Source organism: Podarcis muralis, chromosome 2 (assembly GCF_964188315.1).
Source record: "Podarcis muralis chromosome 2, rPodMur119.hap1.1, whole genome shotgun sequence".
Lineage (NCBI taxonomy): Eukaryota > Metazoa > Chordata > Lepidosauria > Squamata > Lacertidae > Podarcis > Podarcis muralis.
The window spans coordinates 119,440,100-119,464,931 of NC_135656.1; the positions used below are offsets into that span (position 1 = coordinate 119,440,100).

General features: G+C 48.8%; 3 protein-coding genes across 3 annotated transcripts in view; all 3 read right to left on the reverse strand.

Moving 5' to 3' along the window:
• The window catches only part of LOC144326791 (uncharacterized), a 32,826-nt gene extending 16,844 nt beyond the window's left edge, over window positions 1-15,982 (reverse strand). The window contains exons 1-5 of the mRNA XM_077923620.1: window positions 15,794-15,982; window positions 11,071-13,184; window positions 7,611-7,727; window positions 6,406-6,609; window positions 3,953-4,024 (exon numbers count right to left, since the gene is read on the reverse strand). Coding sequence (XP_077779746.1) covers window positions 3,953-4,024; window positions 6,406-6,609; window positions 7,611-7,727; window positions 11,071-13,184; window positions 15,794-15,839 — 2,553 coding nt within the window. The 5' untranslated portion in view covers window positions 15,840-15,982. The remainder of the gene's footprint in view (window positions 1-3,952; window positions 4,025-6,405; window positions 6,610-7,610; window positions 7,728-11,070; window positions 13,185-15,793) is intronic.
• On the reverse strand, window positions 506-7,473 carry LOC144326630 (uncharacterized). The gene has a single exon (XM_077923223.1). The coding sequence runs from the start codon at window positions 2,806-2,808 to the stop codon at window positions 835-837; it is 1,974 nt and encodes a 657-aa protein (XP_077779349.1). The 5' UTR covers window positions 2,809-7,473; the 3' UTR covers window positions 506-834.
• A 918-nt stretch (window positions 15,983-16,900) lies between the features above and the next one.
• LOC144326625 (uncharacterized) lies at window positions 16,901-22,181 on the reverse strand. The gene has a single exon (XM_077923208.1). The coding sequence runs from the start codon at window positions 20,153-20,155 to the stop codon at window positions 18,107-18,109; it is 2,049 nt and encodes a 682-aa protein (XP_077779334.1). The 5' UTR covers window positions 20,156-22,181; the 3' UTR covers window positions 16,901-18,106.
• Window positions 22,182-24,832: the final 2,651 nt, after the last annotated feature.

The window sequence follows — 24,832 nt, forward strand, 5'->3', positions numbered from 1 at the left end:
TACTGCCCATTTCTCTATGTCTGACAAGCACGTATAAGCATTCTAGGACACAGACCAGTTGCTGCACCAGGCATCCTAGGTCATAAAGTTCATAGGTTACTTTGATGTAGTTTGTTAATCTTTAGATAGATCTTAGGGCCAGGAAGACAGTTCAGGAAGAGAGTTCACAAAGAGATGGTGAATACTACCCTTCCTTCCTTCCTTTACTGATCTTCTGAATCCTTCCTGGCTTTGGGAACGCTACAAGTTACAGCAGATGAAAATTAGGATATGAAAGCAAAACTATAGAATGGGCACCTAGAATTGTACATGGATTCAAACAGCACAGTCCAAGTGAATAATATTGGCATTATCTGATGATCAAGTATATGTCTGGATTTGCCAAGCTTGTGACAACAGCTGTCTAGCAGATGATGCATATAGAATCATAGAACTGTAGTTATAAGGGACCCCAAGTGTCGAGTTGCAGCTCGGCATCCAAAGAAAAATCAGTCTCACACCTTAATAGGTTCCGAAATATGGCTGCTCCCTAGGGCTGATGCAGCACAGCTTTTATTGTGTGAAATCAGAAAGATACAAAGTACAAGCCAACAATTTGTTCTAGCAAGCAGATAAGGACCTTCGCACTAGACTTATGCGAGCATCAGGCCATGCCACATTAGCCAATCATAGGACAGCACGAGCTGTTCACGCGCTGTTCATGCTCCAAGGATGCTTCTAGCTATGAAATCACCCTGTAACAATAAGAACCTTGCTCATGCTCTCATGTACAAGCAATCATTTTCCCACATATCCCCTTTTCTTGTTTATATTATTAGAGGAAAAGAGGGACCATTAGTCCAAATCGTACACTTCATTGCCTAAGCGTCTACACTTTGCAACATAAATTCCTCTTGTAACCCCTGTGGTGGGCCGTGGTCGGTACCACCATGCAGTGCATTGGGAAATCAAAGAGGGTATGCATTGAATGCAACAACACACCATAATGAAGCCAGCAATACATGCAATTACAATCAATAATATTTTTCTTAACCATAATCCATTAGGTAGCCAAGAAGACAACCACTCCCATGGATCAAAACCTTCAGGTGGATTCAAAGGATTATGGGCTATCATTTGTTCCATATGATCAATAGTAGCAGAGATATTGGTCGATTGATCAGTTATATACATGCAGCAATGAGAATGAATTAAGGCACAAATTCCACCTTTAGAAGCAAGGATCACATCTAAAGCATAATGATGTTGAAGAACTACATTTCTTATTTCTGATAATTCTTTGTTAATCATTTTTAAAGCCAAAATGGTGGAATTAAACAAATTTTCTGTCCAGTTTGCCAATTTATGCAAATCACGGTAATTCATGGCTGCACCTAAAGAAGGCAGAAGGGACCTAGAGATGGCTGTCCCTGTATATTGAGAAATAGGTGATTGTACTTCCCTTCTGTTACGCAAACGGACCGCTGGGAGCTTATCTATTTTATATACCAAGGGTACTACTATACCTAACGTGCAGGTACCAGAAAAGGCAGAGGGGATTTCTTTGTAGGCACGTGTGCCACAAAATAACCATAAATCAGACTGAAGCAAACATGTAGTTCTGCTGCTCTTTCTCATCCAGTCGAACCAAACATAAAAGTCTCTACACGCAGCTTGTTGTTCATAGGTCATGTAAGTTGGGACATTATTAATTAAAACCTTTGGTCTGCCACTCATGGTTGTAACATTAAGAAAACAAGAAGATCCATTAATGTATTCATGTGTCCAATTACAATATGGATAATGACCTAAAAATTTTTTGCTACTGTGATTAAAATGAAAACAATAAGGAGCTAATTCTACAAGCGATAGAAATACAGGAGGTAAACTTATGCGATTGTCCTTCATATTATTGCTAATCTTATATGAAGCATTTATAGGAATACCATGTAATAAAATGCCAGATCTTTTTGATTGAGGAGGAATATGCATACACATCCAACAATCAGAAAGGTTAAGCATAGAAGCAAAATGATTAATGTCTCTAACGTAAGTATTGTTAGTCCAAATCTGATGATAAGGTTCAGGCCTCCTGGCCTTCTGCAAAAAGGCAGCACGACGAAAGCGGCGTTTCACAAAGTTCACGGAGAGGCTCCATCCGTGTGAAGTGGAATTGTGGGGCCACTCAGGATGATGCCATATTGGTTGCTCGGGGGGGCAATAAGGGTGAGAATGGTAAATTATTCCAATAGCTGTTTCCGAGCAACCTGCGTGATATTTCGTGGCTCGATTATTGGCATGTAAAAACCACAATCCAGGAGAAGCCACACAGCCATTTCTGCAGATACAGGAGCCCATTTGCTGTAAATAGGCCTCATGTACTGCTCCGTGCATTGCTGAGCCAAAAATCCAAACCCAACGAAACGTGGTGACACAGATGGGATGGTCGCTATTGGGGGGCAAAACCCAAGCGATGCCGGTCTGACGAGGGCATCCTTCAAAGCCAGGTTCATTTCCCAGACAAGAGGCGGCAAAACTGTAACGATAAGTGGTAGAAACGGTGGCTTCCCAGGGGGAAGGGGGGCCAACGCGATAGGGTTGAAGATGGCCTTTCAACGTGCCAGGAAACACTGGAACAGCTATGGAAGGTGACGTTATCCAGGGCACATCAATATGGCGATGTCTCCAACTGCAATGCGGGTTGAGGTCAGGTGAGAGGTCATCACCGGCAAACAGCGTAAAATACGGTTTCAAGGTGCTGGTGTCTCCTTGGGCGAAGACGAGGCAACAGAAGAGCGCCAAGGTTGAACGCAGCGGGCTGGAACCCATCGGGGAACTCCGTCTACGTCAATTGCCGCAAACCCGCGACCCCAGGAAAGCAAGGAAGTTGGACCCTTCCACTGTGGATCTGGAAGCAACCTGTAAGACACTAAAGGGCGTTGCAATACTTCCTCCTTCCGGAAATGGAGTTCAGCAGGCGTAAAATCTTTATTGTGGGGATACAAGAGATGATTTAAAGTAAACAATACTTGATGTACAGCATTAGGTATTTCAGATACAGTAGGCGATCGACCTCCCAATTGCTTGTTGAGAAGGGTCTTAAAGGTCAAATGAGAACGCTCGGCTATCGCCTGCCCTGTAGAATTGAAAGGAATGCCATGAGTCAACCTTATATCCCACAAAGAACAAAAATCAGAAAAGGCCTGAGAAATGTACGCAGGGCCATTGTCAGTTTTTAAGGTATGGGGTTTTCCCATAACAGCAAAACAGCACATTAAATGTTGAATAACATGTCGAGTGGTCTCTCCTTTGAGAGGAGTGGCCCAGATAAAGCCAGAGGCAGTGTCCACAGTGAGATGTACCCTAGAAAATGGAGCCAAAGAAGGCGTGTGGGTGACATCCATTTGCCAAATTGCCAGAGGATGCAGGCCTCTAGGGTTAACTGCATCAAAAGGAATGACCGTGGGTGATTTAGCGCATACAGCGCACTGTGACACAATGTCTCGAGCTTGAGAAATGGGCAGCGAGAAAGATTTCGCCAAAACTTTAGCATTTTGATGAAATACAGAATGACTTTCAAATGGGTCTGAAAACAATGAAAAAATACCATTTTTCAAAGCATGGTCTGCCCGGGCATTACCTTCTGCCAAATACCCAGGGTGGCCAGTGTGAGATCTGAGATGGGCAACATAAAACTGACAAGTTCTAGCTTGTACCAAGTTCTGCAAAGTGGAAAACAATGTAAACAAATTTTTGTCAATAGCAGGAGTGATATAAGACAATGGTAAGACATTCAAAAGATTATATACATATTGAGAATCCACAATGAGATTGAAAGGGATATTAGCAAACTGTTGAAATGCCAAAATTACAGCTGCCAATTCAGCACGTTGTGCTGAGGACTGCTCAGTAGTATACAAACTTTTCCATCCCCCCTCCTCTTCCCACACCACCACCCCTCTGGATCTATTACCATCAGTGAACACAGTAAGGGCGGATGGTAAGGGTAAGGGGGACAAGGCAGTTCGTAAGACATAACGTAGCCCTGTAAGGAAAGACAAACGAGGGTCTCTAGGAGGATTGTGAATGATATTTCCCAAGAAATCAGCAAAAGCTATTTGGGTAGAAACGGCTGTCATCATCAGATGCTGAAATTCTCCCTGTGAGAAGGGCAGGTACACTGACTGTAAGTCCATTCCAGAGAGGGCAAGGGCTCGATGTCGGCCCTTAACAACAAGGTCCATGACGCTGTTGTGTGTAGCGTACACGTTCCGCGGAGGAGTATGAGGCAAGTGAAGCCACTCCACAATAGACACAGTCCCAGGCTTTTGGCCTGTGGTGTACAATATAGCTGTTGGAAGGAGCGGGGTGGCAAATACTGCAAGTGATAGTTGCGCCATGGAAAGAGAAGGAATCCTGTCCACCATACATCTGCGGAGATGGTTGTTCACAGTGGTTAAAGCCTCTTCCATTGCAGAGGTGACTGTGATCTTGTCTGCTGGATCCTTATGTCCTTTAAGGGCAGAAAATAGTGGAGACAAAGTAGAGGTGGGCAGGTCCAAATAACTCTTTATCCAATTCAGCTGTCCAAGGATTTGTTGTAAATCCACCAGTCTAAGATGACCAGGAAACTGTAGTTGAGGTGTAACTGGAATGGCTGCAGATGCTGTCAGCTTGTGTCCCAGGTACGTAATAGGTAAGGTCCGCTGAATTTTTTCTTTAGCCACTGTCAATCCTGCTTGCATCAAAGTATGGATTAGGTCTTCGAGAAGAGCGTCAGGGATGTGTGATGAGGAAATCAAAATATCATCCATGTAATGACAACAGATGACCGCTAGGTGGCGCTCACGGAATGGTTGAAGCGCCTTATCCACAAAATACTGGCATAAGGTTGGAGAATTTTTCATACCTTGTGGGAGAACCGTCCATTGAAAGCGCTTGGTTGGTTTGGAGTTGTTCAGGACCGGCAAGGTGAATGCAAAACGCTGTCTGTCTTGTGGTGCCAAAGGGATGGAAAAGAAACAGTCCTTGAGATCGATGACTGCAAGCTGATGGTCTTGTGGCAACATGTTGGGATTTAGGATGCCAGGTTGCAAGGTCCCCATAGGGTACAATTGGTTGTTAACGCTTCGCAAATCGTGCAAAAGACGGAATTGTCCAGATGCCTTTTTCCTGATGACAAAGATGGGTGTATTCCATGGGCTGGTGGAAGGTTCAATATGCCCCAGTTCAAGTTGTTCCGTAATTAACTGGGCTGCCACTGCAAGCTTCTGTCTAGGCAAGGGCCATTGATCCACCCATACGGGGGTGTCTGTGGTCCAGCAGAGAGAAAGCGCAGTCCGGGGCATGGCAGGGGCAGCCCTCAGCATAAATTTGTAGAAATTGTAGTTTCCGCTGCAGCAAGCAGATCTCGCCCCCAAAGGGAGACGGGAATGTCCAGAACCAGTGGTAAGATAGTCATCTCAAAGCCTTGTGAGCCTTGAATCAAAATAGGGTTCCTGCTGCGCTGGGCAGCTGCAGCGCCACCAACGCCAATAACAGAAGAAGCTGGCTCAAGTGGCCAGGCGGAGGGCCAATCCTTAATAGCAATCACAGAACAGTCTGCCCCCGTGTCCAAGACCCCTTCAATCGTGCGACCCCCAAGGGTCATCTGGATCTTTGGACGCTTCTCTGTGACTGGGAAGGTAGCAGCAACAAGGGGGTCATGGTCCTGGGTTGGCCTTGGGACGCATATAAGCTTTGCTATAGGAGAACCTGATTGCAAACGTGCCTGGCGATCAGAAAATACAGTCACATAGGGTTCATTTTGTTGTAATCCATGTAAAACATCTGGAACAAGGTGAATCCCTTGCTGCAAAACCTCTGACAGTGGAAAAACAAGGCACTGTGCTGAAGAAGAAAAACCAGCCCCTATTGACACCCTGACTTGGTGTGGTACATAGGGGACTGGCAGGTATAAGTCCTGAATTAAAAGGAGGCGAGGCAAGGCCGGAGGTGGGATGGCTGGAGAATGCGCTGGATCCCCTATTGTTGAGCCTGGGCCCGGGGTGGGCCCGACTGCCGGTTTCCCGTCGGCTGAGTTTGCTGGTTCTGCTGAGGCGTGGCGGAGCGACACTGATTGGCCCAGTGGAAACCTTTTTTGCAAATGGGGCATTTTGTGCTAGGACGACATTGCTCTGTATTAGATCTGCACCGTGCACGAAAATGGCCCACTTTGCCACATCCAAAGCAGGTTTTATCCTTTGCAGGATTCTTGGACACAGTGGAGGACAGAGCTGCGGCTAGCAAGCGAGCTTTATGTATCTCTGTCCCCACCGATTGGCAAGCTTTAAGCATATCTGCAATGGCTATATTGGGAGTTGCCACCAATGGGCGTAGTACTTGTTTACAGTCCTCATTAGCATTATCAAAAGCAAGCTGGCGTACTATCACTTCCTGGGCTGCTACGTCCTGAACTTGCCGTTTAAGGGTGTTATACAAGCGATCGACAAATTGTCCATAGGGCTCTGTAGGACCTTGTCTAACGCTCCCCCATCGGCCATCGCGCTCAATTTTGTCATCAGGGACAGAAGTCAAGGCCTCCTGAGCAGCAGCCGTAGTGGCCTCCCAATATTGAGGATCGAGAGTTAGCTGTTGGGCAACAGTAAAAAAATTGCCTCCTCCCGTTAATCCATCGAGGACATCAGCTTGGGTTAACATGACGGGGGGTGGCGGTGGTGCGGCACCAGCAGCGGCAGCAGCCAAGGCAGCCTGGTGATTAGCCAATGCAGCATTATTAAGATTATTCCTGATCCCATCAGCACGACGTTGGCAGGCCCAGTGCCAAGCTTGTATAAACAAAATCATTTGATGAGGCTGCATTACAGTGCGGGCCAACAGCTTAACATCCTCTGGTAATAAATTTTGTTGAAAAATAGTGCCAAACAAGCCCAGGGTGTAAGGAGATTGCAAGCCATTGTTCTTGACAGAGGAATACAGTTCTTTTATGAATCTCAAATCAAACTGTTCGTGCCGGGCTGGGCCTCCCCCTGGCGCGGCAGGAGCAATCACAGGAAAGAGATTAGGAGTTGTAGAATCAAAAGCTAGCAACGGAGCAGCGGCACGGAGAGATTCTTGGAGAGGAGTAGTAGAAGCAGTGCCAAATGCCTTGGGCGGAGGAGGTGGAAGAGCGGGGGGTGCTGCAGAATTTGAAGAATGCAGGGGAGAGACAGGAGTAGGCGAAGGGAGAATGTCCGGCGGTTTAGGAGGTAGGTTTGAGGCAGGCAAAGCGGGAGCTGGGAGGGCGGGCGAAGAAGCTGTTGCAGCAGCCAGAAGAATGTTTGAAGGAGTTAAGCGTGACATAGCTTTGTAGACGTTACCCCAGGCATGCAAAACCTTGACATCAATCTGAGGATGATTTTGAAAGAAGTGTCCAATTTTTTTCCAATCGTCTAACTCCCAATTTCCGTCCTGGGGAAACCAGGGACAGTGAGTGTCCAGGGCTTTTATAAGGGACTTAAGGTCAGCTTTCCGAACAGCAAGGTTGTTACTGGCCAAAAGGAATTTAAGGTCTTTAAAATTTTTTTTCTGTGGTGCAGAGAGAGACTTTCCCATGATTGCAAGAGTTGCAAAAAGAGCAGGGAGCAACTTACCAGGGATCCTCGGAAGGATGAATGGCGCCTGAAGCCCTTGCCGGGCGAGGTAAGTGCTGATAAGTCCGTAACGTAGTCCAGAATCACATTCACACGGGAGCTCTCACCGGGGATCCACTACGTGGATGAACGACGCGTCTACAGCCCTGCCGGGCGAGGTGAGGCTGAACGTTGCAAAACAGCATGAAGTCCGAAAGAAATCACACGGGAGCACTCACCAGGGATCCACTACGTGGATGAACGACGTGTTGGTGAGTGCTGAATAATGAAAAACAACGTGAAGTCCGAAGGCAGTCACACGGGGTAGCAAGGGAGCACTCACCGGGATCCGAAGCGGATGAAAGACGCGTGGTGAGCGCTGAACGATGAGAAGCAACGTGAAATCCGAAGTCAGTCACACGGGGCACCAATTGTCGAGTTGCAGCTCGGCATCCAAAGAAAAATCAGTCTCACACCTTAATAGGTTCCGAAATATGGCTGCTCCCTAGGGCTGATGCAGCACAGCTTTTATTGTGTGAAATCAGAAAGATACAAAGTACAAGCCAACAATTTGTTCTAGCAAGCAGATAAGGACCTTCGCACTAGACTTATGCGAGCATCAGGCCATGCCACATTAGCCAATCATAGGACAGCACGAGCTGTTCACGCGCTGTTCATGCTCCAAGGATGCTTCTAGCTATGAAATCACCCTGTAACAATAAGAACCTTGCTCATGCTCTCATGTACAAGCAATCATTTTCCCACACCCAAGGGTCATCTAGGCTGATCGCCGAAGAATTGATGCTTTTGAATTATGGTGCTGGAGGAGACTCTTGAGAGTCCCATGGACTGCAAGAAGATCAAATGTATCCATTCTTAAGAAAATCAGCCCTGAGTGCTCACTGGAAGGACAGATAGTGAAGTTGAGGCTCCAATACTTTGGCCACCTCATGAGAAGAGAAGACTCTCTGAAAAAGACCCTGATGTTGGGAAAGATGGCGGGCACAAGGAGAATAATAATAATAATAATAATAATAATAATTATTATTATTTATATCCCGCCCTCCCCAGCCGAAGCCGGGCTCAGGGCGGCTAACAACAATCAAATAATCAAGCAATCAAATAATCCAACATTCTAAAAATATTTCATTATAAAAATTAATTAAAATCAAGTTGATGGCAACCATTAAGCAAAATTCTGTGCAGGTTGCCAGAGGAGGGAGTCAGGCTGCGCCCTGACCAAAGGCCTGGTGGAACAACTCTGTCTTGCAGGCCCTGCGGAAAGATGACAGGTCCCGCAGGGCCCTAGTCTCTTGTGACAGAGCGTTCCATCAGATTGGAGCCGCAGCCGAGAAGGCCCTGGCTCTAGTTGAGGCCAGCCTAACCTCTCTGAGGCCTCGGACCTTCAGGATGTTTTTATTTGCAGACCGTAGGTTTCTCTGTGGGGCATACCAGGAGAGGCGGTCCCGTAGGTACGAGGGTCCTAGGCTGTATAGGGCTTTAAAGGTTAAAACCAGCACCTTAAACCTGATCCTGTACTCCACCGGGAGCCAGTGCAGCTGGTATAGTACCAGATGAATGTGTTCTCGCAGCGAAGACCCCATAAGGAGTCTTGCCGCGGCATTCTGCACCCGCTGGAGTTTCTGGGTCAGTCTCAAGGGCAGCCCCACGTAGAGCGAGTTACAATAATCCAGTCTGGAGGTGACCGTCGTATGGATCACAGTGGCTAGGTCAGGGCGAGAGAGATAAGGGGCCAACTGCTTAGCTTGGCAGAGATGAAAAAATGCCGCCTTTGTTATAGCTGTAATCTGCGCCTCCATAGAGAGGGAGGTATCGAAGATTACACCCAAACTCTTAACGGACGGTGCTGGCACTAATTGCACCCCCGCAAGAGATGGGAGTTGCCCCCTCAATCCCGTATCGCCCCGTCCCAGCCAGAGGACCTCTGTCTTCGAAGGATTTAACTTCAACCGGCTCCCATGTAACCATCCAGCCACAGCTTCCAGACATCTGGTCAGTGTGTCTGGGGCCGAGTCAGGATGGCCATCCATCAACAGATAAGAGTTGGGTGTCATCGGCATACTGATGGCAACCCAGCCCAAAACTCCGGACAAGCTGGGCGAGGGGGCGCATAAAGATGTTGAAAAGCATCGGGGAGAGAATCGCACCCTGAGGCACTCCACACACCAAGGAGTGGCGCGATGACAATTCCCCCCCAAGCGCCACCCTCTGTCCCCGACCAGAGAGAAATGAGCGCAGCCATTGAAGGACTGCGCCCTGGATCCCCACGTCGGCAAGGCAGTGGTCCAGGAGTTCGTGATCGACCATGTCGAAGGCTGCTGACAGATCTAGAAGAATCAGCCGACCCGCCTCGATCCAGCTGCCTGCGGAGATAATCTGTTAGGGCGACCAGAGCCGTCTCGGTCCCATGACCAGCGTGGAAGCCGGACTGGAATGGATCCAGAGCCAATGTTTCATCCAGAAACCTACCCAGCTGTTCAGCAACCGCTCTCTCAATCACCTTACCCAGGAATGGAAGATTCGAAACCGGGCGGTAATTGGATAGATCTAAGGGATCTAACGGTGTTTTCTTTAAGAGCGGACGCACCACTGCCTCCTTCAGTTCCCCTGGGAATATCCCGGTGCCAAGGGACAAATTGATGATATCCCCCAGGGGGGCCCGCACCTCGTCTGGACACGCTCTAATCAGCCATGACGGGCACGGGTCAAGAGGACAGGTGGTGGGCTTTCCAGCTTGGAGGAGTCTGTCCACATCGGCTGGAGATATCCGGTCAAAGTGGTCCAATACTGGACCCGAGGACAGTCGAGGGGCCTCCAGTTCATTTATTGTATCCAAATTGGCAGGGAGGTCATGGCGGAGCAACAGGACCTTCTCCGCAAAAAAGCTCGCAAATGCCTCACAGCTGTGTGTCAGATTAATTTAAATTTGGCTGTCCTTCAAGGGACGACAGAGGACAAGATGGTTGGACAGTGTTCTCAAAGCTACAAACATGAGCCTGACCAAACTGCGGGAGGTGGTGGAAGACAGGAGTGCCTGGCGTGCTCTGGTCCATGGGGTCACGAAGAGTCGGACACGAATAAACGACTAAACAACAAAAGGGTCATCTAGTCCAACCCCCAGCAATGAAGTAATCTCGGCTAAAGCATCCATAGCAGAAGCCCATCCCACCTCTGCTTAAAATCCTCCAAGGAAGGAGAGCCCGCCACCTCCCGAGGGAGACTGTTCCATTGTCAAAGCAGCTCTTACTTTCAGAAAGTTCTTCCACTCCAATAATGGCTATCCTGGGGGGACCAGAACACGATCATTGGTTTACTCTCTGTAGGAGTTATTTGATATGATTAAAGATCTTCCCACACGCCAACCCTTTCTAAGATGTTTCCCTTGTACGAGTTCTTGTTTAGGAAGGGAGCCCCTGTCTCTGAAGTTCTTTTCATACGCCAAACATTTCTAAGAGTTCTATGAGTTTCTATGAGTTCTTTGGTGGCTAGTAAGGTTACCACTACGACTGAAGCTTTTTCCACACTCCGAACATGTATACGGTTTCTCTCCTATATGAGTTCTTTGATGCAACTTAAAGGCGCTATGGTGACTGAAGCTCCTTCCACACTCGAAACATGTATACGGTTTTTCTCCTGTATGAGTTCTTTGATGCGACTTAAGGGAGCTACTGCGACTGAAGCTCCTTCCACACTCGAAACATGTATATGGTTTCTCTCCTGTATGAGTTCTTTGATGCAACTTAAAGGCGCTATGGTGACTGAAGCTCCTTCCACACTCAGAACATGTATACGGTTTCTCTCCTGTATGAGTTCTTTGATGCGGCTTAAAGGCGCTATGGTGACTGAAGCTCCTTCCACACTCAGAACATGTATACGGTTTCTCTCCTGTATGAGTTCTTTGATGCGACTTAAGGGAGCTACTGCGACTGAAGCTCCTTCCACACTCTGAACATGTACATGGTTTCTCTCCTGTATGAGTTCGTTGATGCAACATAAGGGTGGTACTGCACCTGAAGCTCCTTCCACACTCTGAACATGTACACGGTTTCTCTCCTGTATGAATTCTTTGATGCAACCTGAGTTGGCTACCACGACTGAAGCTCTTCCCACACTCCAAACATTTATAAGGTTTCTCTCCTGTGTGCAATCTTTGATGCAAGGTAAGGCTGGAACTCTGGCTGAAGCTCTTTCCACACTCCAAACATGTATATCGTTTCTCCCCTATATGAATTCTTTCATGCGAGGAAAGGTAGTCGATGCGACTGAAGCTCTTGCCACATTCCCAGCATTTATAAGGTTTGCTGCCTCGATGAGTTTGTTGATGTCTAGTAAGCCCATTGCTGCGAGCGAAGCTCATTCCACACTCCAAACACGTATGCGGTTTCTCCCCTGTATGAGTTCGTTGATGCGACTTAAGTGCGCTACTCCGACTGAAGCTCCTTCCACACTCTGAACATGTATACGGTTTTTCCCCTGTATGAGATCTTTGATGTGAGGTAAGGGCACCAATGTGACTGAAGCTCTTTCCACACTCAGAACATGTATAGAGTTTTTCCCCTGTATGAGTTCTTTGATGGCTAGTAAGCTGGCCACATCGACTGAAGCTCTTTCCACACTCGGAACATGTATACGGTTTCTCCCCTGTATGAGTTCTTTGATGCAAGGTAAGGGTACCACTGTCACTGAAGCTCTTTCCACACTCCAAGCATTTATACGGTTTCTCCCCTGTATGAGTTCTTCGATGCAACTTAAGCTTGCTAATCTGACTGAAGCTCTTTCCACACTCGGAACATGTATACGGTTTCTCCCCTGTATGAGTTCTTTGATGCGAGGTAAGCTGGTCACATCGACTGAAGCTCTTTCCGCACTCGGAGCATGTATACGGTTTCTCCCCTGTATGAGTTCTTTGATGCGAGGAAAGCTGGTCACATCGACTGAAGCTCTTTCCACACTCGAAACATGTATATGGTTTCTCCCCTGTATGAGTTCTTTGATGCAAGGTAAGGGCACTACTGTGACTGAAGCTCTTTCCACACTCCAAGCATTTATACGGTTTCTCCCCTGTATGAGTTCTTTGATGCCTAGTAAGATGGCCACGTCCACTGAAGCTCTTTCCACACTCGGAACATATATATGGTTTCTCCCCTGTATGAGTTCTTTGATGCCTAGTAAGATGGCCACGTTCACTGAAGCTCTTTCCACACTCGGAACACATATATGGCTTCTCTCCTGTATGAGTTCTTTGATGCGAGGTAAGGGAAGTACTGTGAATGAAGCTCTTTCCACACTCGGAACATGTATATGGTTTCTCCCCTGTGTGCACTCTTTGATGCCTAGTAAGAGTTGAGCGACGACCAAATCTCTTTCCACACACGCTGCATTCATGCTTTTTCTCCTCTCTGGGAATTTGGTTTTCACCACCCTGAGACATACAAGAGTCACCCTCCGGCTTCTGCTTTCGTCTCCCTTCTCGCCTTCGGCTTCCATCTTGAACCCTCAGCTTCCTTTGCTCTTTGGATCCTTTTGGTGACACTTCTGATTGTTCCCCTTCTGCCAGCATCCCTTCAACATCTCCTGATGGAATAAAAAGGCAAACTGATGAAATGCTAAAGGAGCGTCTTCACCCCAATCATTCAGTCAGAAAACAGAGATCCAGGTCCCAGGGCCTTGTGGCAGTTCCCTCACTGTGAGAAGGGAAGTTACAGGGAACGAGGCAGAGGGCCTTCTTGGTAGTGGTGCCCACCCTGTGGAAAGCTATCCCGTCAGATGTCAAGGAAACAAACAACTATACAACTTTTAGAAGACAACTGGAGGCAGCCATGTAGAAGGAAGTTTTAAATGTTTTATTATGCTTTTATATTTGTTTGAAGCCAGCTAGAGTGGCTGGGGCAACCCAGTCAGATCCGTGGGGTACAAATAATGAAATTATTAATATTTTATTATTATTTATTGAGTTTAATTACCGCCCTACACCCGGAGGACTCAGCATGGTTCACAGAAAAGATCGCATAATATATAATCAGTATAAAAACAACCCAATAACACCCCCCCAAAAAGAGCCACGATTGAAAACGACTATAGGATGTCAAACATCAAGCAAAAACCTGGTTAAAAAGGAACACGTTTGCATGGCACCTAAAGGTGTATACCCCTTCATGGATCACTGCCTTGTCGTCACGAAGCTATGACCTATGCTGTGCAGGGCCACCCAAGACAGACAGGTCAGCCAAGAGTTTAGACTAAATGTGATCCACCTGGAGAAGAAACTGGCAACCCACTCCAGTATTATGCCATGAAAGCTCCATGGACATAAAAAATGAGAAGCTTTGAGAGGAAAGTGAGTTTCCAAGGCATGCTCTGATTCATGGGGAGTATAAGGAAGGCGCCGGGTGAACTTTCCTGGGGAGAGCATTCCACAGACAGGGAGCCACTGCAGAGAAGGCCCTGTTCTCGTGTTGCCACCCTCCAGAACACTTGAGGAGGAGGCCCACGAAGGAGGACCTCAGGATCAGGCTAGGTTCATATGGAAAGAAGCAGCCCTTGAAGTATTGTGATCCTGAGCCCAGTAAGGCTTTATAGGTCAAAAGAAGAAGAAGAGTTTGGATTTGATATCCCGCCTTTCACTCCCTTTAAGGAGTCTCAAAGCGGCTAACATTCTCCTTTCCCTTCCTCCCACAACAACTCTGTGAGGTGAGTGGGGCTGAAAGACTTCAGAGAAGTGTGACTAGCCCAAGGTCACCCAGCAGCTGCATGTGGAGGAGCGGAGACGTGAACCCGGTTCCCCAGACTACGAGACTACCGCTCTTAACCACTACACCACACTGGCTCACAGCACCTTGAATTGAGCCCGGAAACTAATTGCTAGCCAGTGCAGTCGGACCAGGATGGGGGTAATATGCTCACCCGCCTTACTCCAGTGAGCAACCTGGCCGCTAAATTCTGCACTACCTGAAGTTTCCAAACTGTCTTCATAGGCAGCCCTATGTATAACGCATATCTATATCTAACGCTGAAGTTCCCAGAGCATGGATAACGGTAGATAGGCTATCCCTGTACAGATAGAAGCTTAGCTGGGCTACCAGCCAAAGCTGATGAAAGGCACTCCAGGCCATCTGAGCCTCGAGCGTCAGCAAAGGATCCAGGATTACCCCCAAGCTACGAACCTGCTCCTTCAGAGGAAGTGTAACCCCATCAAGAGCAGGCGACCTCCCAGCCATCTGCTCTAGGGAACCACCCACTAACTGAGCCTCACTCTTATCTGGATTGAGCTTCAATTTGTTGGCTCTCATCCAGTCCATTACCGAGGCAAGACACTGGTGGGAGAGGGTCTCAGGGGTGTTAGTAGTAGTAGTATTAGCCTGTCTAACTAAGGCCTCAACTACACTTGGAATTTTAATGTGGACTTGAAGTTGCTTGTTTCTCCTTTTTTAAACTTCTTCTGCCCAGAACTTCTCTTGCAGAAACTGCTGTATTTAATTGAAACACAAATGTTTTAAAATGTGTGTGGTTTGCGGGGGCGGGGGGTTATTGGGTTGATTTTGTTTATGTTTTGATTGTGTACTTTGAGTTTTTATATTGCAATTTTATCCTGTGAACTGCCCTAAGGCCTGTGGGTATAGGGAGGTATACAATTTTAATAAATTACAGTAAAATCAGGCCAGACAAAAAATATTACAAGTTCCAGGGGGGAGCCCCTGAAGAAGGTTTCCCAATGCTTAAGGGTTTGCCTTGACCCCAAGCCCTATGGGGAGCCCAAGGAAGGTCCCCCCACCTGCCCAAGTTGGCCTGCAGGGAGGAGAGCAGGAGAAAGATCTGCCCTTCCATTGGGAAAAGATGTCCTACCCCCATACAAAGGGGGAAAGCCCTATAAGTGCATTATTTTAGCGGAATTATATACAGAATGCATTAATTATGGCAAATGTAAATATTTGGGGAAATACCCTTTGCAAAAGCGTGGGCATCAGGCGAGATCTGCACCAAAATGCTGACCAATTTTCAAGAGATCTTTAAAAATGTGAAAATCTGGATAAACTGACGACTAGAAAAAGGAGACACAGAAAAAAACTTACATTGAAACGGTTTGCCTAACAGGGTTTTTTTTTAATCCCTCCCCACAGCTCCCTCCAGCAGCACCCCCACCCCACCCCCCACCCCCAGTTATAATATATAACAATATGACCCACCTGCAGCGCCTCCGCGAGGAAAGACGGCCGCCGCCATGTTCGGCATCTTCCCCTCCCAAGCGGGACAGGAAGCGGAAGCTGCTATTCTCCCGACAGCCTTTTTTTCCCTCCGCTCTAGGAATCTCAGCTCTCTGTCGCCGCTGCTCTTAACCGTTTCGGAGCCGAGCGGCAGGAGCCTCTGGTATTCTCCGGGCAAAGAGCAGGAGAGGCGCTGGTCTCGCCTCCGGAAAGCCCCACTGGATTAGCTGCACGGGCGCCCAAAACGTTTTCTAAACTATTTTTAAATATATATATATATATTTATTTTCAATTTTCAAAATAACATTTTTCCTTTTGGTGCCTACATATCCAATCCAAATTTGCAATAAATGGCTTTCCCCCTAGCCCCCCTGGTTTCCATTCCCCCCCCCCCTTTTTCACCTTGCATGTAATTATATTTCTTAGCCAGTCATCTAGTCATCCATTCTTCTTTCGTTGGGACCTTTCCTTCTTTCCACATCTGGGCTAGTAGCATTCTGGCTGCTGTAGTCGCATCAGTGGCGTAGCGTGGGTTGTCAGCACCCGGGGCAAGGCAAGTAATTTGCGCCCCTAACCCCTAAGCTGCCGCCGCTGCCAGCTTCTTCTTGCTGCTGCCTGGGCTGCAGCCATGGGGCTCTGCTACAGCCTGCGCCCGAGGCTCTTCGGCGACTCTGGAGGCGGCGAGCGCGCCCCCCAAGATGTTGCCCCCGGTCCCCCCCTGCACCCCCCACACTACGCCACTGAGTCGCATAAATAAACAGTCTCTTCTGCTTCCTTGGCAATTCTTCTACTATTACTCCTAATAAAAAAGCCTCTGGTTTTTTTTAACAAACGTAATTTTAAGAATTTTAAAAAGTTCATTGTATATCATTTCCCAGAAGCCCTTTACTTTTTTACACGTCCACCACATATGAAAAAATAGTTCCTTCCTTATCCTTACATTTCCAGCATAAATTAGAGATATCTTTATACATTTCAGCAAGCTTTACTGGAGTCAAATACCATCAGTACATCTTCATATCATTTTCTTTTAATGAACTACATGCCGTGAATTTTAAAATCTCTTTCCACAGCTTTTCCTATTGTTACGGAAAAATCCCGGGTGTGGAATTCCAAGCCACCCGGTGCGTCGGACTGAGTCCGCGGGTCCTAGCGGAGAAAATAAGCTCAGCCGGAAACAGGAGCAAGATGCGGAGATCCGAGTTTATTGCGCAACAGGTTCAAGACGAGATTGAACCCCGGGAATGGGGTGACATAGACTTTTAAAAGTTCCCTCCACGTCCCAGAATACAGTGCATGAAAACGTCACGAATACATTATGGGAAGGTTGGGTTTCAGAAATTACATCATGAATATTTTACACACGTCATGAATATATTTACGGAGAGGTGGGGTTACACTGATTAGCATTTGAGACAAGGGAGGGGAAATGTGCAGAGTGAGGGATATACATAAGTAAACATTTCTTGAGTACCGGTGGTGGCTGGACAAAGGGACAGTGATATGCATTGTCTGCCACCTGGTATTGCCCGGAGGAAGGGTTAGGCAGGACGATCTGACAGGATTAAGAAGTTCCTGTGTACGTGCCCTGCCGCTTGAGGGATTATGGAAGTCAGGGTGTCATCATGGAGTCCAAAGGGAGCTGAGTTGAATGACACCGAAAGCAAGGAAATCGGAGCTATGGTTGATTTTATATGATTTTCGGAAGGTTCTGAAGGTTTCCAACCTGTTCCGTAGCCTCGGTCAAAGTTAGATACATTGTAACAAGGTTTTGACAGGTTTACGAGCAAAACGGATACATTGTAGCAAGGTCCTGATTGGATTAGGAGATCAGAAGCTTCGGTTCCATTGTTCTCGCTGCGGGGGGCCGTCAGTAGCTTGTCAGCAGGTTTAATGAGGCGTGCAAGAGCTCGCTGAGCTGCCTGAGCTAGTTCTTGCAGGATGAATGCACGGCTGTGATTGGCTAAGGCGCAGCTCAGTATTTTGAATGGGGAAGTAGTATGATACGGTCAACTCGCTTTAGGAATAGGGCAAGAGGGAGGCATAGGAAGAGATTGAGACAGGAAAGAGCCTTTTATTAGTAAGGCAGGGGTATAGTGTGGTGCTTGTGCAACTATGTGGGGGCTGAGGGTTCCAGGGAGGATTGGGCACTGTCGAGGTCATCGCCTCGGGCCCCTTCAGGTAGCGATGGAGGGAAATGGTTGCCCCCCCCTTCCTCCTTCCGTATCAGTCCCCCATTCGGAGATAGATTTGCATTAAAGTTCTGTTAGAACTTGCAAATCCTTTCTCCGCACCCTATACCCCTGTGATTTCGTACTCCCCTTCCCCCAGGTGTCTCATTTGCACGTATTCGGGGAAGACCGGAGCGTTATGGGAGCGGGAATAGGCTCGAAGGGGAAAAGGAGCAGATTGAGTCGGGAAGCGGAGGAGAGAGCAGCAAGGGGAGACACAATGTATGGCACAGCAGAGGATAGAAATGCAAAAGGCAACGGTAAGAGTTGTGAGTAATACGACCTTAATCAATTGTCGGAGCCATCCTAGCTTTGGTAACCATCCCCACAAGTCAACGTCAGACAGTCCCTCATGTTGTATGTCATGTAACCTCCCTGCTAACTCATGGATGTTATTCAAGTGTCCCGTAATGTTTAGAGACTGGTCCGTTACGTAGGTGCAACACTCGGTACCTATTAAAGCGCACGTTCCTCCTTGGCTGGACAGTAGAAAGTCCGTAGCGATCCTCGTCTGTAAACTCAGCTGTCTCACCTCAGACAGTTCCGACATCAGGGAGTCTGTGATTTCGGTGGCCTCCTGCATGAACTTGAGGAGGATATCGGTGAGCCGGAGGATGTCGACGTGGTTGGATCCTGCCCCATAGGCAGGAAAGAGTGCTCGACCTACGGTCTCTCCGTTGGCAGCAACATCGGATAAGTCAGACAGTTGTTTTTCCTCCCGTTTATTCCTCTGTCTCCCAGGGGGCAGGTGTGGTACTATCCTTATGCCGGGAACGATGTACCCGACGAAACAGGACCCGGACATATGGGGGCTCACCCAGGTATATGCACGATGACCGCATACCCAGAACAAGCCACTGAGGTATGACTCCATTCTTCCTGAGGCGAAGGCTTGCAGTAACATGGCGTCGGTGGGTTGGGGCTGCCAGGTTGAAGGGTGGCCGATGACCGTGGCCCAAGCAAGGGTAAGGTTTGGAAAGGTCCGGGATCCCGTCATGTCCGTGATGGTGACATGGCCGGTGGATAAAAGCTCTAAATCGGACGTACAGGTGCTGGAGCCGATGAAGGTGCCTTCCCCGCTGAAGGTGCGGCAAAGTGGACCCTTTGTCGGACCGGTGAGGTAAAGGTATTGGTGGGTCAAGTTCAACGCAGTCAGATTCCAGGAGGCGACGTCCCCTGACCGGAACTGTTCTATGGTGACTGGGACCGGAACAAGGGGAAGGCTCTGTTGGAGGTGGCTGGGAGCATGGGCGCAGATCCAGCATTCCGGGTAGGGTGCCTCCTTGGCCACCTGGCCGAGGAGCTTAATGTAAGAGTTCTGTTCCCAGGAGGAAAGGAGATCCTCTCCTGGGGAGGAAGGGTCAGCGCCGAGTTTTCGTGGTGCCGTGCCGAGGGGATGAAGGGGGTCGGTGGTATTTAAGAGGCGCCTGTCTTTGGCTATGCCCCCACATCGTAAAGGTCCAACGTTATCCCACGTGGGGGAGCGTGAGGGATGTGCTGGATGGTACCAGCCCTCAAGGTATTCTGCTCCTCTCCAATCGTGGGTAATTCCGAGGTTCCAAAGGCAGCAAAATTTTCTTAGACAAAGTCCTTGTAGTTGCGGCTTTCGGAGCTCCGGGGTCATGAGGAGACATTGGAACCCGAAAATCAGGTTGTCGGAGGGGCTCGTTGCGTCAGTGTAGGCTGGTGCGGCCCCCCCTTTCTCGATTTCGGTCCAATTAGGGCTCCTCAAGAGTTCCCCGTTGCCGAATAGGAAATGGGTCCCGTTCTTGCAGGTGAGGCGGTAGTAGGAATGGTCGAGGGTGACTGCGGCTGACCCAATTCGGTGTAGGGTTTGGTCTCGGATGAAAAGTTCCCAATACTCGTTGTCAGTTAGCTGGGGTACGAGGGAATGTCGTAGTAATGTCCGGGACTCGGGGAGGCAAAAGTCAAAGTCCCCCATTCGGTCCGGGTTCGACTTCCCACCCGTCTCGAGTCGGTGATAGTCCAGGAAATGGTAATCCGTGGGTAAGCCGGTGCAATGATCAGTTGGCATGGCTGAGGAGTAGGTCAAAGTCTGGTAGGCAAGGAAAATGAAGAAGTTCATGGTTAGAGTCCGGGAAAGGCAAAGCATTGGAGAATAAGGAGGTCGGAAGGCCGTGGGAATGTGCTGTTAGAAGAACTGTCAAAGAAGCTGTCAAAGCGCGCTGTCAGTGGAGCTGTCAAGGAAGCTGTCAAAGCGCGCTGTCAGTGGGGCTGTCAAGGAAGCTGTCAAAGCACGCTGTCAGTGGAGCTGTCAAGGAGGCTGTCAAAGCGCGCGGAGCTGTCAAAGTGCGCTGTCAGTGCGTTTCAAGCGTATTCGGATGGTATTGGGATCGGGGACGATCTCGGATGTCCAGTTGGTTGAGGTGGGCTCCGGTCCGGTCTGTTGGGCCCGACTCTGGCCCCGATCTGGTCCGGTCTGTTGGGCCCGACTCTGGCCCCGATCTGGTCCGGTCTGTTGGGCCCGATTCTGACCCCGATCTGGTCCGGTCTGTTGGGCCCGATTCTGACCCCGATCTGGTCCGGTCTGTTGGGTCCGATTCTGACCCCGATCTGGTCCGGTCTGTTGGGCCCGATTCTGACCCCGATCTGGTCCGGTCTGTTGGGTGTCGTCGTCGTCAATGTACGAAGTTGGTGGGGTGGGTGGAGTTGAAAAGGTGAAGTCCTCCCCGATGTCTTCCTCGGCTTCTTGAGGGGGGGGTGAGGACTTACACCTCGTGTGATGGATCCACGAATTCTTCTCACCTAACTTTACGGCGGTTGGTGACGTCAGGAGTATCTGGTAGGGGCCTTCCCACGCGGGTTGGAGGGGTTCCTTCTGATAGACTTTGACGAGGATCCAGTCGCCTGGGTTGAAGGAGTGGGCTTGCACGTCGATGGGTAGACTTTGTCCTTCGACGGCCGCGTACTGGTGGAGTCGTTGTAGCTGTGTCTGGAGCTGAATGACATAGTTAGTAAGTTCCGCTTCTCCCAGTTCAAGTTCTGAGAGTGGGAACTGAGTGTTATAGACGGGGGGAGGTCTCCCAAATAAAAGTTCATAGGGGGACAACTTCAATGGTCCAGTCGGTGCGCTCCGTATATTATGAAGGACCAACGGGAGTGCATTCACCCATTTCAGTCCAGTGAGTCTACAGAGTTTTCCTAACTGGGTTTTAATTTCTTGATTCATTCGTTCTACCTGGCCTGAAGATTGTGGGTGGTAGGGAGTATGGAGATCCCATTTTATTCGTAAGGCTTTTGCCACTAGTTGTACTATTTGAGCCGTGAAGTGTGTTCCTCTGTCGCTATCTAGGCGACGGGGCACTCCGAACCGAGGAATAATGTCCTGTAGGAGGGCTCTGGCCACTACAGAGGCAGTGGGTTTTCTACAAGGGAATCCTTCTACCCAGGAGGAGAGCTTATCCACTATGATCAGCGCATGTTTAAACCCTTGGCAGAGCGGTAGGTCGATAAAGTCCAGCTGTAGGCTCTCGAATGGAACAAATGCCCACAGTCTAGCCCCTGGTGGCGTTCTGGGTTGTCGTTTGGGGTTATAAGAGTTGCAGGTAACGCAGTTCTTCGATGCTGTTGTGGCTGCGACCGCAAGTCCAGGAGCGTACCAGGATCTTTTTACGTGTTCTATCAGTCTCCCTTTTCCCCAGTGGGTTTGTTGATGAAGGACCCTCACCAATTTTGGAACCCATGCCTTTGGAAGGACGGTTCTGCCATCTGGGAGAACCCAAACGTTATTTTGTTGGACTGCGCCCACAGATCGCCAGAGGGTCTTTTCTTCCTCGGGTGCTTCCTCATAAATTTGTGTAGTGTCTATGTTAAGCGGGATTTGTGGAGCTTGAAATTCCGAATCATTGTTTGGGGGGCGAAGTGCGGCTGACTGGGCTGCTTTATCTGCTCGTCTATTCCCTTTTGAAATTGGATCTCTACCGCGAGTGTGAGCCTTACAGTGGACGACTGCGATCGCGGTAGGTAGGTGAATGGCAGTCAAGAGTCTCTCTACTAAGGCAGCGTGTGAAATTTTTGAACCAGCAGCTGTTAGGAAGCCTCTTTGTAACCAAATTTGGCCGGTGGTATGCACCAATCCAAAACAGTACTTGCTATCCGTGTAGATTGTAACTCGTTTGTTTTCACCTATCTCACAGGCACGTATAAGCGCTATTAACTCTGCAGCCTGGGCGCTGTATTGCGGGTTTATTGGATTGGCTTCTACGACTTCAAAATCAGTGACCACAGCGTACCCTGTTTTCCTTTCCCCTTCGACAACCTTAGAGCTGCCGTCTGTGTAGAGTATTATATCTGGGTTGTCTAAAGGTAGGTGGTCTAGGTCTTCCCTGGGCTTTTCGGCTTGCCGGACTATGGTGGCGCAGTCATGGTGCGGGGTCCCGTCATTAGGGAGGGGAAGAAGGGTGGCTGGGTTGAGGGAGTTAACTCGCTTGATGGTGACATTTGATGGTGTTAACAGGACGGCCTCGTACCTATTTAGTCTGGAGTTGGAAAAGTGATGGCACCCCTTTAATGTTAATAGGGTAGAGACGGAATGGGGCACATGGATAGTGATTTCGTGCCCCAGAACTGTTTCTTGAGCTTTCTCCAGGAGGATTGCTGCGGCGGCTATAGCTCGTAGGCAGCTTACCGCCCCCTTTGCGGTTGTATCTAGTTGAAGACTGTAGTATGCCACTGGCCTCTCCTGGTCTCGGAAAGGCTGAGTTAACACCCCCGAAGCCACCCCCATTTGCTCGTGGACGAACAAGTTGAAAGGAATTCTGTAGTCAGGTAAGCCTAGGGCGGGGGCAGATCTCAGTTCTTGTTTCAGTCGTTCAAAGGACTTGTATGCCTCTTCCTCCCAAACTAGAGTGTCGGGGTGGTCTTGACGGGTCATAGCCGACAGGGGCTTAGTGATCTCGCTGTAACCCGCAATCCATGCTCTGCAGAAGCCAGCCATCCCTAAGAATCCCCGTAATTGTCTCTTAGTCTTGGGAAGGGGAATTTTAGTGACCGCCTCTATCCTGTCTGTTGCCAAGCTTCGGGTGCCTATTCCTAGGATGTGCCCGAGGTATTTAACTTCTTGTTTGCAATACTGTAGTTTCTTTGGCGACACCTTATGTCCTTTTCTAGCCAGTTCTGTTAGGAGATGCTTAGTGTCCGTTTTACATGCTTCCTCGCTAATGGAGCAGAGGAGAAGGTCATCTACGTAGAGTAAAAGGGCGGAGCCAGCTGGGAGATTTATGTCTTGTAAATCTTGGTGTAGGATGGCCGAAAAGATGGCGGGCGATTCTACGTAACCCTGGGGCAATCTAGTCCAGGTGAGCTGACTAGGTCCCCAGGTGAAGGCGAAGAGAAATTGGCTGTCCGGGTCTAGGGGTATGCTAAAGAAGGCGGAACAGAGGTCCGCAGCGGTGTACCACTTAGTCTCTGCGGGTATGGCGTTCAGTAAAGAATTCGGGTTGCCCACTACCGGATGTCGAGGTATGACAAATTGGTTCACGAGTCTCAAGTCTTGCACAAAACGATATCTAACTGGTGCCCCCTCTGCCGATGGTTTCTTTACTGGGAGCACTGGGGTGTTGCATGGGGATGCGCAAGGGACTAGGATTCCCTTCTCGAGGAAGTCTTCGATCATAGGAGTTAACCCCTCGATAGCTTCTTTGGGTAAGGGATATTGTTTTGTGCAGGGAAAAGGTAAGTCAGTCCTGTAGGTAATTTTCACTGGGGTCGCTGATAATAAGAGACCCACTGAGGTCGATTCGGTGCCCCATAAAGAGGAGGGCAAATCTCGTTCCAATTCCGGGGGTAGGTTTGGGAATTGTCTGTCTGTCTTTTCCTCCTCAACTATTCCTTGGAAGGATGGGATGGATTCTTCGGGCATGTGTAGGTAGATGCCTTCCTTGGTACATTTAATGGTAGCGTTCAGTTTGCAAAGCAGGTCCCTTCCCAAAAGGTTTACCGGGCTGCTAGTTAGAAGGAAGGTATGCTCGGCCAGTAGCGGTCCGAAGGTAACCTTGGAAGGACGTGATAGTGGGCAAGTGCGGGGTATCCCATCCAGACCCATAACTTTTCTAGTCTCCGGACCTGGCTTCAGGTGGCTATCGGTTAAAGTAGAGTATGTGGCTCCTGTGTCCAATAGACATTGATACGGGTGGCCATCGATCTCTATCGTGCAAAATGGGTCCTCAGAGGATAACGTAAGGACTGGACAGATGGTTAGGGTTTGGTTGGGATCCCCTCCTAATTGTCAATAGGTTTCTTGGTCATCAGGAAAGGGTTGGTTAGGTGGGTGCAAGGGAGGTGCCGTGGCGTTAGTCCACGGGTGGGTGGACGGTGTTATAGCGGGCATCTGGGTCCTTGGTCCTGGTGGAGGTCTTTGGTTCTGGGTAGATGCACTCGGAGGCAGTTGGGGTTTATATGTGGTCGTGGCTGGTTGAGGGTTATGAAGGATGGGTGGTTGGTTCCCGTATGCGTAAGTTGGATTTGGATGCGGCGCTCCATAAGTTATATTATTGAGGTAGGGGCAGAATCTTCTTATGTGTCCCTCTTCCTGACAGTAATAGCAGGCTCCAGTGGCTGGCCCCCATGATCTAAGGGAATGGGGAGGTCCTCCTCCTCGGATTCCCTTTCCTCGGCTAAAACCCCTGCCCCTTCCGGAGTTTAAGTCCATACTCAGGGCAAGGATCTGTTCGGTTTCAGGTTTGGGGTCCCTTTTCTTCCTCTCATCCCGTGAATTATATACAGATTTGGCGATTGAGAGGATTTCACTGATACTTTTGCCATCATACCC

Bases quoted from the DNA above. Each gene is read 5' to 3' on its own strand.
- LOC144326630 (XM_077923223.1), bottom strand. From the start codon at position 2,808: ATGGGTTCCAGCCCGCTGCGTTCAACCTTGGCGCTCTTCTGTTGCCTC.
- LOC144326625 (XM_077923208.1), bottom strand. From the start codon at position 20,155: ATGCTTTGCCTTTCCCGGACTCTAACCATGAACTTCTTCATTTTCCTT.